The 16620-nt window shown below is 31.5% G+C and overlaps 1 protein-coding gene across 2 annotated transcripts in view; it reads left to right on the top strand.

The window, feature by feature from the left end:
- LOC118201055 (myosin heavy chain, non-muscle-like) overlaps positions 1-13003 on the top strand; it is a 195019-nt gene extending 182016 nt beyond the window's left edge. For both annotated transcript variants that reach the window (XM_085819553.1, XM_085819552.1), the window contains 3 exons: positions 99-207; positions 3754-3926; positions 12038-13003. In XM_085819553.1, the coding sequence (XP_085675679.1) occupies positions 99-207; positions 3754-3926; positions 12038-12191 (436 nt within the window). In that variant the 3' untranslated portion in view covers positions 12192-13003. The remainder of the gene's footprint in view (positions 1-98; positions 208-3753; positions 3927-12037) is intronic.
- Positions 13004-16620: the final 3617 nt, after the last annotated feature.

Genomic DNA, 16620 nt, shown 5'->3' with positions numbered 1-16620 from the left:
TCCGGATTACAGACTTTGTACTGTATTCCCGTAATTTGTTTCGTGTGAAAAGGCTGGTAAATAAAAATTTGTTATCCATTGTAATTTACATCTTATAGGGAGAAACAAGTTCTTGCAAAATCTAGTCGAAAGCTTGAAAAGCGTGTCAAAGAATTATTGCTACAATTAGATGATGAACGCCGACACGCTGATCAGTACAAAGAACAGGTAAGAATGCCTCAAATTATGCCTTATAAAATTGTTTCTGTAATTTTATATGTATCTGATATTGAATAATTTATGCTTTTTTGAAATCTAGATATAAGACATGAAATAATTATATTTATTTCCCTGAGTTACATAATAATTCATTTCTAAATGGGTAACAGTAGTTTAGACAAATCTTTCTATAAACATGATATGAGTGTTAAAAGATTGCAGCACAAAGTTAATTTCTTCCAAAACAAATAAAGACCATATTCATTTGTTCTGAATAAAAATTTTTAATATGAACAAAATTTAAATTATTATACATGTGTGATTAATAACACCCTGCAGATATGTATAATTTACAACATGTTTATAAAATTAGGGTGTATATTGTCAAGTGAAAGAGTCTAAAGACTATAGAAAATCTTACATTAATTCTGGGTGGGGAAAGACATTTAGAAAAATGCAGTCATGAAAATACTTATTTCTTTTCTGGTTTTTGGTACTTGCTGTTTGCCCATAGTAATATCTATCATGTGTGATTAATAACACCCTGCAGATATGTATAATTTACAACATTTTTATAAAATTAGGGTTTATATTGTCAAGTGAAAGAGTCTAAAGACTGTAGAAAATCTTACTTTAATTCTGGGTGGAAAAAGATATTTAGAAAAATGCAGTCATGAAAATACTTATTTCTTTTCTGGTTTTTGGTACTTGCTGTTTACCCATAGTAATATTTTCACAGATCCTCATTTTAATTTTAATAATAACAGCATTTCAATTTTGAACCTGTCAGCTTTCTTTTCTATAGACTTAAGTTCAAATCCATCAGTTCCTTCAAAGAATTCTTTCACTGAATTTTAGAAGATCATAGAGTATGAATTCATGATCTTGGGACACATGTCCTCTAAAATACGTTTAGCACTGAGTTACTGAAAATAAAGCTTTTTTGCAATAACAATATTGAAAGAGGTGGAACATCTAAATTTTCTATTAAAATATTAGCTACTAAATTTTAAATCCCTGTGGGGGGGAAAAAGAATTCAATGATTAGACAATATACAAGGTACTGAAATTTTTCCAACAGTCTTTCACTGAGAATTCTAAATTTTGTTTTATGGTTGCACTCAAAGTGGGTTAAAAAATTGGTTATCTAATGTATTTTAACATCTTGATTGCTTTTTAAGTATACCAGTTGAAACTGTCATTCAAGGTAAAATGTAGAACTTCTACTCTTAGGCGAAAATCCAAAAAGTGTTGCATGCATACAGGTTTGTAATAGACTGAATGCAGAACCGATGATAACTTGATAAAATTTATTTTCACCAAAAGGAACATTTCACAGTTCTGGAATTTTCGACAAAAATACTCGTACAACTCTTTACAGTATCACAGAGTACAATCAGTAATTACACTTCAGACTACTAAGAACGTTAAACACAAAGCACAATGCAAAGTGCATCTAAAGGGCAAAGCCGTCTCAGATATCTCAGTACTCTTGACTTCAGCTCTGAAGTAACAACTGAGAAACTGATGCTGTCTCCGGCCTTATATAGTTTTCCCCTGCCACCAAGAAATCTCTAGTACTTTTTGCTTCTCGAAATTACTAGAAGACGTATGAGGGCCGGATGCAGTTACAGCTATTATAGGAATCAATTACAGTTTTTCAGTTAAAATATCCATTATAGTTATACAGGGACCTGACAAAAATGTCGTCTAGTTTGGCAATTTCTTGCCAAATTAGCGAGATAGCCATTTACTCAATGTTAAATAGTCTTGCCTGTGCATTCTTATTTTTCCAGCTGGCCATCATTTCTCTCAAGCTTTTCATGTTACATTACAATTCAGAAAAATACAACAGTTTCACATGTAATTTCACTAAAATTAATCTATCGACATACACAATTCGTTACAATATTTTAACATCTTAATTGTTTCCTAAGTTGCATCAGTTGAAACTGTATCGTTCATCATATAGAACTTTCACTTTTTAATAAAAATCCAAAATTCAAATGATTAAATAATAAATTACCATCATTAAATGCTACCATAAAAAGTAAGTTTTAAGATTTAGTAATGCTCAACTTCCAAGATACTTTAAACAGAAGCAATTATCCAAATATTAGAATTTGATTTTCAGATAACTGGAAAGCTAGACTTGATTTTAAAATTTCATATCATTCAGTGTTTTACAGTGTAAATTAGAAAACATTTTCTTTTTCAGTGTAACACATATTCTTTTCAGCATGTTTATCCAGAAAAGTTTTATTTAACCATCATTAAACATAGTCTTGGAAGAATATCCTCTTTTTTTTCTATCTCATCTTCATTCGATTGGAGAAGAAAGTGTTGCTTCTCTATAAACAATCACAGTTTTAACAGATACAAGGGTGGTGTGCTATTCATAGTATCGACTGAAATGATAACACAGCCATTGCTTGCAATGAAAGATTTTTCAGCTTACTTCATTCAGTTTTACAAAAGTTAGATATACTATCAATTACAGGTGATATTTTGGAAATTGTTTGTCATGTCACATTTTCAGTAATACTGTTGTTTCAGAAATAAGGCTGTATTCTTTCCAAATAATCACCAAGTTTATTGGATGAGCTTTTTCACATTTTTATGTTTATTTCATTTGTCCTCAGTCTCTTATTTCTTCCCTATTTCTTTGGAAAGTGTGTCAATTTCTAATTTTAAAAAGTCTTTTTTGTTGTTATTTTGTCTGTGGATATAGAGGCTTGCCTTTTGGTAACTCACATCAGTTAATAATAAGAATTAAAAAAAAAAGGGGGTGCCAGCATTAAAAAGTAATATAGAAACAAAAATTAATGCAGCATGAAAAATGAATTAGTTGTTTCTCATATGTAATGGGTTTAAAATGTCTTGCATATGTACCTAAACCTCCTCAAAAGATTCTTTTCCCTTCAGCATGGCCTAATGACATAAGGATGTGGTAAGTTTAAATAGCTTAAGTTGGAACTTTAAATTATCTTTAAATATGTATTACAAAGAGCTTGTGTTGTATTATATAGAGCTTGTATATGTATTACAGAGAGCTTCTGTGTCAGAAATGTTACCTGAATAATTTTTGTAGTCTCAAGATGTAATAATAGTCACGTAATAACTTCATGAATAGTGTTTTTAACTGAGTATTATGTTCATTATATTCATGATATTGTAGGATGCTGAGAATGTGAAATCATTGCATTTACTTTTTGGAAGATTGGTAAAATGCTGCAATAATATTTCAAGTACATAATTGTCAAGTGAATACTTGTTGGTAATAATAAAATAATGGATAATGAATATGTTTAATGCATTCTAAACATTGAAATACACAAAGCTGTGATAGCTTTGTGCTTAATATACTCACGTAAAACATTATTATGTACACACAAATTTTTAAAAAAATATATAAATAGAAATTCTACATGATAAAGATAGAAAGTATTATATTTCAGTGAAACATTTTTAGAAAGTGTTTGCTGCATTGTTACTTTGTCAGTTTCTATAAAATTATGTTTTTCATCTGTAATAACTGTTATTTTATGCTTGCAGTTAGAAAAAGCCAATAACCGAATGAAAAACTTAAAGAGGCAGTTGGATGAATCAGAGGAGGAATGTTCTAGAGAAAAGGCAGCAAAGAGGAAAGTACAAAGAGAACTTGAAGATCTCCATGAAAATTGTGAAGGTTTGCAAAGAGAGGTCACTAATTTAAAAAACAAAATGAGGTAAGTTATTTTCAGTTTGTTATAAGTTGTGAAATACGATCCACAAAATTCAAAAGTTGAGATTGTCATTAGCTTACATTACATATTTCAAACTTAATTTTTAAAAATTTTATTGAAGTACAGAATTTTAATTTTCATGAAATAAATTCGCTAAAACATTTAATATATGTAACTTTTAGTTTTTATGAGAACACTGTGTTGATCAGATTTATATGTTTAAACATTGATTGCTTGTGTACATGTAATCCATTGCATCTGGCAGTATTTTCAGTGAAATAACTTTAGAACTTCAATTATCCATGTTCTTTGTCTGTTCAAAGGATATTTCAAGGCTATTTTGTCTGATCTCACAGTATACAAGAAACTAGAAAGAACTGGTGTTGTACTTCAAAACCATATGAAAGCAACTGCTGCACTATTGATAGTTTGTGCAGGTAATATTGAAGGATATTTCACAAGAACATTGGAAAATTTAATTGTGGCATATCCAATGTCTGTGCTACATGAAACGTGTGCTGGGATTAAAGTTTGAAACTCCCGCCGCTTGAACTACAACCTCATGTAGAACCGTGTTACTATCTACTTCCAGGCTGAATATCAAACAATATGATTGCGTCAAATTTCATTATAATTTCTTGTAGCTGTTTAGCAGTGATTGGGCCTGTTGGAGCCCTTTCAAAGTCTGAAAATTTTCTAAAGCAACTGATATGGAACTGCTGTTTTGTAAAGGATTTTAACTAACAAAGCATGATCATGCAAATTTAAGATCATGGTGAGTGCTGACCTTACTAAAAACAAATTCTTGTGATGTAGCTGTTCCTCAATAGACACTTATGCCGGCTAGCTTTAAAAGGATTTATTAACAGAGCACACAGGAATGGTTACAAACAAAAGAAATATATATAAAAATGAAACATAAACGAAATGGAACATCAAACATTGAGAATAACATAACATAGTAAGCTATCATCATGGCGGCTGGAGGTCGACTGACGTTTTTTCATATCGCCACGAGATGGCGTTTAAATAAAATAGTTCGGTTACAGTTCATGAGTTCATGGCGTGAATAAAATAGTTCAATTACACTTAAATAGGTCTGTTACATCCTCCCCCTCTGACTTCGTAGATGTCTCGGCAAGAAGTCAGGAACTGACCTTTGTCTACTTTGTGCAGCGGGAGGAGAATCAGATGAATGGGCTCCAGTTTGACGAGGAATAGATTTTGCGTCACCAGCACCTTGTGCAACATGTGCAGATTCGGATGGTATTACACGTTTCGGGCGTCCTCTTTTCTTTAAGGGAACCACTGGAATTATACGAGCTGAGTTTTGCTTATTTCGATCTTGATATGGTTTCAAGGCTGAAACATGATACTTGCCGAGAATTTTGTCTGGTTCATGAGGATCGGCAATATCATAAGTGGTTGGAGATCTTGTAAGTCACATAAGGACCATCTCTCTTGGGCATGAATTTAGCAGTTTTCTTCAGTGGACCTTTGCTGATTGGGTGGACGGTGACCCAAACTTTATCTCCAGGAACGAATTTCGGTGTTTCTCTTCGTTTTATGTCAGCATATCGTTTCTGCTTATCTTGATGCAATTCGACTCTTTCTCGTACCTGTTGTACATTTCTTGCAAAACGTTTCAAATATGGAGTAATTTCGGGAACAAAATTATCGTTCTCAATTACGGCCTTTTTATCATGCTTTACATCATCTAAGGTTCGTAACTCTCGTGCAAATTGAAGAAAAGAAGCAGAATGTCCAGTTGAATCACATTTGGCTGTATTCAAAGCAAACTTTATTAATGGCAGTTTATCCTTCCATAACTGATGGTCGTTACCAACAAATATTGCTAAACGTGGTTTCAGATCTCTATTCTTCCTTTCAACTGGGTTAGATTGTGGGTGATAGACAGGAGTAAGACTTTGATCAATGTTCAAGATATAGCATAGTTGTTGCATAACAGCACTAGTAAACTGGGTACCATTATCACTTATTATTTTCCTGGGTAACCCAAATCGAAGGGCAACTTCCTCCAAAAGAATAGTGGCATATTCTCTGGCCGTGGCTTCCTTTAAAGCAAATAGTTCTGTCCACTTCGTAGCACAGTCCTGCACATTAAAAATCCATTTTTCACCAGACGGTGTTTCAGGAAGGGAACCGAAAAGATCAATTGACAAGGTCTCAAAACTTTGAGCATAGACTGGAGTTTGAAGTAAGCCAGATGGCTTTTGATTAGTGGTTTCTCCCCCTACTTTGAAGACAGTGTGATATTTGTTAAGCAATGCATCAGTTGCAAGCCGTTGGGCTGTAGTTAATTGCTGTCCTTCATTTTCTCGTAGTCGGCAGTTGTTTACAACAACTGGGGTTTCTTCCAGTACTTGGGATTGATGAGGTTTCACGAAGCTATATTTTCTTCGAGGTTCATCAGAAAAGTTCCACTTATTTTCAGCAAGATTTAAAACAATTTTAGCTTTTTGAAGAAAGTCAGTTCCTAACAGAGTCGAGTTATTTTTGGCATCAGGCAACACAAGGAGCGGAGTTTTAAACTCTCTGCCTTCGAGAAGAATGATTTGTTCGGTGCGAAGTACCTCTTTTTCAGATACCAAACCATCAGCAAAAGACACCTGTAGTGTTGTCTTTTCAAATACTGCATCTTGTTTTTGCAGAATATGATAGAGGGATTCACTTGCAATTGAGTGACTAGCACCAGTCGAAAGCTGTACCGGAAACACCACCAATACTAATTGGAAATACAGCAGTCCGAGTGGAAGATAAACAGGATCGGATTTGGATAGTGCCAAAATTTGATGAATTTGAAGTCTTTGGGGGGTTACAGTCTGGACATTTGGACTTGATAAAACCAGTTTTTCCGCACCCATAGCATGTTAAAGGAGGTCGCTTTTCCTCTGTTTGTTGCTGAACACGATTTGAAAAGGTTTTATGAGTTTCCTGTATGTCATTTGTTCGATTTTCTACTTTGTGTTTGGATGGATTAGTCGATTTGTAAGAATAGTTCCGCCTGCCAGGAAGTTCAGTTTTATAGTTCGTATTTTTAACACGTACAGCTTCATAATCATCCAATTTCTGTACTACAGATGAACTCTTTATTTTTCCCCAAGTATCAATAAAATGCTCCTTAACGTCACTACTGACTCTTCTTTTAAGCTGATCCGTCAGGACCAAGTCTTTGAGTGATTCAAAGTCTGTAACATCGAGACTATAAAGCCACTCTTCGAGATAATTGTTTAATTCGTAAGTAAAATCTTTCCATAAAGACCCAGGGTGTTTTTGGTGTGTAGTAAGTTTAATTCGAAATGATTCAGCATTTAATTTGAATCTTTGTAGCAGAATCTTCTTGATGTAAGAATAATCTTCTAATTTGTCTTTTGGTTCTCTTAAAATAATTTGCGAAATGTCTATAGGCAGAAGAGGTAGGAGATGAGTGGTGTAATCTATTTGTTTTATATTAACTTTCTCACATTGTCTTTCAAAAATTTGCAGGTAGGTTGCAATGTCAGAAGTTACTGTAAATTTAGGGATTAGGTGTTGAATATTGGTTCCAATAGCTGCATTTAAAGCAAAGGCGGCATAGTTAGGGTTTGAGCTAGCAGCTGCCAGGTTTAATTTTAAACGTTCCAATTCTAATAAAAGTTCTTGTTCTTTTCTTTGACGTGTCTCCAGATCGTTGCTTTCACGTTGTTTTTGTTGTCTAGTTTCGATTAAAGTTTCCAGAAGATTCCTGGTAAAAGCCTCATCATAAGTGTCAGAATTGACAATAAGATCTTTAAGATCTATTCAGTTCTGCAGCGAGAGTTTTTAAATCCTCTTTTCGTGCTTTGGCAAGGTAAGCCATAATTATATGAGAGGTCAGGGGGGAGGGAAAAGATGAAGTTGAATTTGTTGTTATTTCGATTTTATTCACAATACAGTATTTTAGAATTAATAATTGTACCTTTAAGTAAAATGTATATATCCCTATTAAACAGCATGTATGATTGTAAACAATGTTACTCGTACATTTATATACCACTATTAAACAGTATTTATAAATGTAAACAATAATACTCACAAAGTTTATTATTTTGGAGTCGTAAAAATATCATAAAATGCCCTCATAAATTCAACTTGTATCAAGAAAATAACATATAATAAATTGCTCAAAAATTGTTTACTACTTAGCAAAACATACAAAACATACATAAATGTCTTACCATAAGCTTTTATATTTAAGCTGAATTCTTCGAAATCTTAATCTTAACAAAATATTAAGCTGATTAAGCAACACACACTTAGTAACTCTTTTACTTTATTTAAATAGTCATTCGATTTTATTCATAATTATTTTCTTTCGCTTCAAGAAATATTTTCAAGACATGCATTCATTAAAGGAAAACAATCATATTTTCTTTATAACGATTAACATTTATAAGTTAATAATTTATGCAAATTATTAACTTATAAATGTTGAATAAAACATTTAATAAGGAACAACAGCACTCAAAGGAAATAAAAATAATAAAAGATTTGACGTAAACACATCATAAATCATCGCTATTCTAAACATTTCCGCGGGGGGGGGGGGAAACATCTGCTGCTGTATGTCAGAATCGAAACTAATAAATTCTAATGAACAACGTCCATGAATATATTCAAACTTTAACATCAAAACATGTATTCAGTGAAACAATATTATTCACAAATTAATTTACTATGCGCATTAACATTTTAAAATAACAAATTACAATTCAAGAAATAACGTTTGGTTAACAGAAAGCTGTTTGCTTTCGTTTAATACTCTTATGTAGTATCAATAAATGAGATTTCAGTAAAGAATTTACATTTGCTTTAAGAAGCAGCTTATAATAAATAATCAGTTTAAAAGAAAACTCAGATTAAACGATAATGTAAATGAAACTTATCTTTTCCGTTGAAATTGTCCAGTTGATGATTCGATGTGCTAGCAGCACGGTATGACAATTTTAATTCCAGAATTGGTTTCCAGAATATTTGACCAGTAGTCCACACCTGAAAAGAAACTGAGCCGATCTCCAGCAACTAAAAGTTAAATTCGAGAGTAAGAGCTTGTGAAAGCCAAACAGAAATTCTAAACATTTTGTTGCGCCATTTTTGATTCAAATTTAGTTGGGCGCCAATGTGATGTAGCTGTTCCTCAATAGACACTAATGCCAGCTAGCTTTAAAAGGATTTATTAGCAGAGCACACAGGAACGGGGTTACAAACAAAAGAAATATATATAAAAATGGAACATAAACGAAATGGAACATCAAACATTGAGAATAACATAACATAGTAAGCTGTCATCATGGCGGCTGGAGGTCGACTGACGTTTTTTCATATCGCCACGAGATGGCGTTTAAATAAAATAGTTCGGTTACAGTTCATGAGTTCATGGCGTGAATAAAATAGTTCAATTACACTTAAATAGGTCTGTTACATCCTGTGCAAATATTCACAAGTTTTATAATCACTGCTTCATGGCACTGAAAAAATGTATATGTATACAGTGAGTGTTTCACAGTAATGTGGTCTCTAGTGGAAATGTTTGCAACTAATTTTATTTTTTGCTAATTTTTGCCCTCAACCCATTTATTACACACACAGTTTCACACATTTCTGATGGATGGTTATGTCTATAAGCAGCTCTGAAGAGAAGAAATTTAATTATGGATAGTTAAGAATATTTCATCAAAATCACTTTTCTATGTGTTCCATAGCTGCTAACTCTTCCAGGTTTGCTGGAAGACTAGACTCGATTTTTTATCCCATCTATCATTGAATTTTCCAGTTTTTAATTCTTAATCTTTACTAAGAAAATCTGTTTCTACCAATAAATGAGATATATTGAATTCATGAAACTTAATTTGTGCAACTTCCCCTCTCCCTCCCCCTCATAATTTTTCTTATTGAATTTTATCATATTTATAGGGCATTTTATGAAGATCCAATCTGTATTGAATCAGTTTATATTTGTGTTTAATTTTCTTGTATAGCAGTAAATGATATACAGTACAAAGTCCGAAATCCGAACATCCGTTATCCGGAATGATCCAAAATCTGAACCTCAAAACCTCCAACAAAATGTTTCTTGTAGGCTTTACACATGCACATTTTATTTCCCCCTCCGCGCATAATTAAACATCTGGAGAGTCCCGATTCTTAAGTTCGCTTCGACACTAAATAAAATACCTTGTTATTGAAGTAACTATTATTTTAGCATAAATTTGTACAATCAGTAATTTCGCTCTGTTGCTGCGTATTTGCTTGGCACGCATCTCAAACCGAAACTTCCTAGATACATCGTTGATCTGATTCCAACCTGGTGAATCATTATTTATTATACTTTCCTTTCATTACCACATGTTTATCAAAACATGACAACTTGAGTAATGATTCATGTAGCAATACCTAAACAATTTTTTTAATGTTAGTATTTGAATGATAAAGGAATGTAGTAACCTTTTATGTTGACAGTACACTTGGCAATGATTACAGATTTCAGTTGTGCTAAAAAATGTTGATGAGGAAAAATGTATCAAAAAATTTTTACGTGTGCTAAAAATATATTTTGTTGATGATACTCATAGACCCAAAGATTACATTTAGTTCATAAATACTTCATTATTTCATAAATTGGGATTTCATATTTTTAATTTTATAATTTCTACATGCCATCTTACTAGATTTAAACTGATCATCAATTATCTGAAAAAATCCCAACTCTGGAATCGCCGAAGTCCGGATTTCGGATTTTGTACTGTATTACTAATTTTAATCGCATATATGTTAACTATTAATTTTATTTTCATTGTACAGTAAAAAGCCAGATTATCCAGCATTCAATTAATTGGAATATTCCAGAATTCTAGAAAACAACATTCCCCTACAAAAACTTAAAAAATGAGAGATTTATAACACTGTGTTAGAGCTCGTAATACAGTAATCCACCATTCAACTAACCAGAATATATTAGAATTTTAAAGAGGGGAATTTGCTGGAAAAGTTTAATAAATGACCGATTTATAACGGCATTATAAGAGCTTCTGGTATTATTAATTCATTTACATTGTTGACAAAAAGTGTTATTTAGTGCCAGTAATGGATAAGCATAATGCCACAACACAATAAGAAATTCCTTTTGGTTTAATGTAAATTGTATTATCTTGATAAACCAGTTTAGTCTTTATGAAAAAGTCTATTTTTTCTTCACATCTTGAAAAAATGAGATTAATATTTGGGGCTGCATGAAGTGGAGTATTTTCAAAGTTGCAGGATCCAGGTATATAAAAAAAAGGCCATTATATGCAAATTTTGAAAAGGGATGAACAGTGGCAATGTAACATGAAAAATAATAAGCAATTTCAATTTTATATATACTATATCCATAATTTGTATCTCTTTATTATCTAATTAAGTAAAGAATGATCAGTATGTTTATACTTATGCCAGAACGATTGGCAATGACTTTGATTCAAACGATTGGCCAAGTTTCATGTTAGGTGGGATTTCATAACCAGATCAGATGCTTTACTTTAATGTTTAAGGCCTATGAAAAAGTCACCTTTTGTGTTTAAAATGCCATCACCCCCCCCCCATAAAAAATGTCTTATATTATTTTATCTTGAATTTCTGTTTGTGCATTGGCTGTACTTATGAAAAAATCAGCTTTTTGTCTAAAATGCCATCCCCCCCAAAAGAAAGAGCTTTCAAATTAAAATAATTTAAACTCCAATTTATCCTTTTGTTTAGCTTCAGTAGTAGTTTTATCTATGTGCAGTATTAATTACGTAAAATATCTCTATTGACTATGAATTTCAATAATTTATTGTGAATTAATAAATAATTATTGTGAATTAATTAAATACAATAAACTATTGGATTTCAATAATTTTTTGTGAATTCAGGGAACTTTAACACCATTCAGAAAATATGAAATAAAGGAAAAAAATAAATTTTGAATTTCTATCTTTGGTTATACTTTTTAATATGTTATTTTAAGAAATTATTTTTTATTTTGTGAATGTGTGTTTAATGTTATAACATGCTGTTATCTAAAAATATGATTTTAAAAAACAATATTTTTTTTCTAGACGAGGGGGAAGTGGATCTGGAGGTTCTAGTTCATCATCAATATCTTCTCGTTTAGGATCAAAACGGGGATCCATAACTGTTGGTATGGGTGATGATGTTAGTTCTACGATGTCTCTAGCTGATGATTCCCCTAATGAAGATAGTCAAGCTTGATAATAAGAGGACTTATAAACTAGTGCTTCAGACAGTCACTTCGGCAGGAGGCATTTTCTATTTGAAACTGACTTGAAAACATTCCTAATTCACCCTTGTTGGGTTCTGTCTTCAACTAATCAACAGATTTTTCTTTTTTATTGTGGTTCCATGATCAGTGATTATTGCCTCAGTTAGCTGCCATTCATTCCTACTTTCATTTTGTCACACCCATGCATAATTAAGGTGCAACTTAACTGGACAGTTTGGAAGTTCGTTTGAAATGAATTAAATCAAGATCGCCTGCGCGGCAACACATGTTAAAAAAAGAAACTGTAGATTGATTTTACTATTATGAAAAGTTAAAACTTTTTATTAAAGTTTATAAAATTTTCTGATGTAAAATTTAATAAACAATTTGAGAGCAAGTTCTAGTTTAGAAAAATTTTATATCTTGAAATGCATGTTGATTTCAAAATTTAACAAGAAATATTGATAAGAAAATCTCTGGAACTGTTTATATTTCTACATCTAGACTTTGAAATGAATCTAAACACTTAAAAATTCATATTCCTGGTAAATTTGCGTGCAATATGTGGCCTTTGTAGCAGACATTTCCAGTTTTAGGTACAGTGAGAATACAGAATAGTGTGCTTGAAGTTTTTTTAAGAAAGAAAAAAAAAAAAATGCCTTATTTGAAGCTGTGAATTTGTAAGTACCAACAGTGGCACAGTGATTGAACTAAGTTTCAGGTTGAATTATTATTTTTGTATGATCAATCAGTGCAGTATGTTTCTGTAAATTGAATATTGATTAAAGGGTTGAATTATTAATTTTTATGCTCCTTCTTTTTACTTTATTCTTCATTATTTCATGCAAAATACTGCTATAATTGTAATAATAACTGAGATGTGAATTAGCAACAGACTATTGTTAAAGTTGTATGACACAATTTGCAAGAGTTTTAAGCCAAAAATTCCATTATTTACATAGATCAATTGAGATGATATATTTTTATAAATATTGAAGCATTCCATGTCATAATTTATATTTAATTTAAATTGTATGTTTGCATTAAATGTTATTCTGATATTTATGACAGATTTCAATGTGGCTTTTAAAAAATATATCCTTTTTAATTTGAAAAAATATCTTGAAAGAATTTAAATGCTGGAATTTTTAACAGGAAGTTAAATGCAATTATTATTTTTATTTTTTAATGTAATAAATTGAAAATACTCAAGTGTGCTACGTATATATATATATACTCACATATGTATTAGATGGTTGCCATATGTAAAATTTTCATATGGTTATAACATCTTCATGGTTTTTCTCTTCTGATTTTGCCCATATGAAAAGGTTAAGAGTTTAATAGAAAAAATTTTAATGGAATTTTTTCGTAAAAACATGGCAGAAGTTGGAGCTTTACTTTTCTAGATTTTAACTGGAAATTTAATTCAAAGTATAAAAAAATAATAAAAATTGGGTAATGTTTTATTTAAGATGTACTGTATTTACCACATTAACTAAAATTAACATAGTGGTTAAAAATAAGTTTTTAAACTTAGATTTGAAACATATAAAATCTTGAACATTTAAAGAATAAAATTATACAATTGTACCCCCATATCTGCTAATTCAGTATTCTAAGTTCACAGTTCAGGGGGAAAGTTTCTAAATTTCTGAAATGTATGCCAACTTATATACAATGTATGTTCCTAATGATTGTAACTGAATGTGAAGGGGATTAAAATGTTCAGTTTCAGAACCTCATGTATGTTATCAGGTTAGTCTCCTCTCTCCCACTGACAAATGGGGATTACAGCTATCATTGGTTAAAGCATCTAACTTCTCCCATTTACCTATATTTTCCTCTGGTGCACTTTAGCAATCTCCCCTTCATTAGAAACATTGTATCTTAGCTTTCGTAGTCAGAAATTTCTTTTTTACTCTATAAAGGATTCTAAACCTTCAGAGGTATTGTGCTATGTCTTTTCTATTAATGAGAAAGTAAAAATTCTGGATATGATAGAAATAGGAAGAAAGAAAGAATAATGCCATATGCAAAAATCATCAGATTTTATAGAAAAAAAAATGTTCAGTTTGTAAAGTACTGAAAAATTTTAAATAAATAAATAAAATAATATTCATGTGGCAACTGCAAAAGTTACTTCCATAGCTTGAGAAGAAATGCGAATTAAAATTGGAAAAGCCTTAATTTGTTTGTTATCCTTCAGCTTTTAAACATGATCCTTATCCCATTTTCTCAGTTTTATGTAAGCAGACCATTATCCTTCTTCCCTTCCTCTGATTGCTTTATTTGAAAAAGAAAGATTTTTATTCCTACCATTCCTTGAAACAGTTCAATATTATATCGTGCAATATAGGATTGTGCGTCTTAAATGTGACATTATCTTTTACTGGTCGATTTAAATTTGCAGAGTCCCTAATCCCAGTGAGAGAAAGAGTAAATTTTACATTACTTCATTAATAATAACAATGTATGTATCAGTATTGATTTCTTACTATGCCATATTCATCAGTTAAGTTTCACTGAATTTGTTTTACATTGTGTTTATTATTACCTGCAGATATGGGGAGTACTGTTGTAATTTGCTAATTATGCTTTACTTTAATAGAAACACTTCCTTTATCTATATATTCGTTAAACAAATTAAACAGAATTAATACCTAACTGCATTACATATGTATATGATTCCTCTTGTTTATGTTTTAAAGCCATTTAAAAATTTTTCAATTTTAGTTTCTTGGTCTTCCCCCCCCCAGTAAATATAAACTGTCTTCAATTTTTATTTCTGAACTGGTTTTTAAAGGGTCTTTGTGGTTTGAAATATCAAATTCACCTTCTTAACTTTCTTCAGAATTATTTACATATTCAGATGACTATAGATATTTACATGTTATCGCAACCATCTTAGTAGAAATTGCTAAAGTTTCAAAATGCAGCAAACTCTGGCAACAACGTACATGACAGTTCTTTTGACAGCCATATGTGTGACAAATCTTCAGTTTTTAACAGCTAACATTGTTGTATTCATATGTGCTCCTTTCATTGTATTTCAAATTCAATTTTAACACTTTCCCTGCCACGCTTAACTTTCCGTTCAAGCCATTTGGCATTATCATTGTAAAATGAAGAGTTTTTTAAAAATTCATTATGCAGTCAATTATGGGCATCTTAATACTACTGCTGATGCCCTCAAGCCTCACGCGGCGTGATGGGCAATTTTTTTTTACTCTGTAACTTGTTTCAACCGCATTCCTCGTATTTCGATCAGTCATTTATTTGTGTGTCGTTGATACATTACTTACTGCTTCACTGAAGCTGGGATTGATTTATAGTTCAGTGTGTTAGACGAAGGACATACGGTACGTACATATTATTTGTGTTATAAATTCGGATATTTTGCATTTAAGAATGGTTGCAATTTTTCCTGCCTTTTCTTCTTCAGACCTTTTCCAAATTTTACAATAATTACTCCTTATAAGCAGATATTTCATCACACAGCAACAGTTTTTCTAGTGATGATTCTGATGATGAGGAAGGCCACTTTAATTCGATAAGAAGGCGCTGTAAAATTTGTTACGAAAGAAATATTAAAAATTTGGGTTCTCAATCGGCAAGAAACTGTACTGTAAAAGTTGCGACATTCTGCGATAGTTGTGTGGATAAACCACACTTACGTTTGCCCTGTTTTAATAAAGTTCATCACCCTTTGTAATTGCCTACAAACTTGAATTTAACTAAAATGTTATATTTAAAACTGATAAATGAACATATTTCGGAATGATCAAAGGATGTGCCTTTATCCATTTTTTGCAGCAATTCTGCTTTTTGTTTGATGGACATCGAAACATGCTTTCGCTTTGTAGATCCTTTGGCAGCTCCAGAATTGGAAATTGCCTCTGACATGATCGAAAGTTCAAGCTTAATTTTATAAAATTGCTCTAACAGTCTGCAAAAAATAATAAGCCTGATCCAATTAGAAGATTAAGGAAACACAATCTGCAACATTAACCGAAATAAAAAATTAGATAATTTTAGCTTAGCTTATACTGTTCGTTATACATTAAACGCGCATGCGTAAATGTATTATGCGCATGCGCAGAAAGTTGTAGCTTTGAGGTCCGTATTATAGATCATTCCGGATTATGAACGTCCAGATTGTAGATCATTCCGGATTATGAACGTCCGGATTAAAGACTTTTGACTGTATTATATACTGATAATAATACATTAACATTTACAGCAATTTTGTTTAATAAAAATGGGAATCTACAGTCCACTACTTTGAAGAACAGATCTATGCTTACAGTTTTTCAGTAGTGTATGATTACTTTGTCCTGCACACTCAAACACAATTAAGCATACAAATGTAAAAAGCTGTAATGAATCATTACCAAAAGAATTCTCAAAATTCTAATA

Source organism: Stegodyphus dumicola, chromosome 6 (genome assembly GCF_044657685.1).
Source record: "Stegodyphus dumicola isolate Sdum_Otavi_A_Nest chromosome 6, ASM4465768v1".
Taxonomy (NCBI): Eukaryota; Metazoa; Arthropoda; class Arachnida; order Araneae; family Eresidae; genus Stegodyphus; species Stegodyphus dumicola.
Note: the sequence above shows the minus strand (reverse complement) of the source record. Positions and strands in the feature narration are given on the sequence as shown.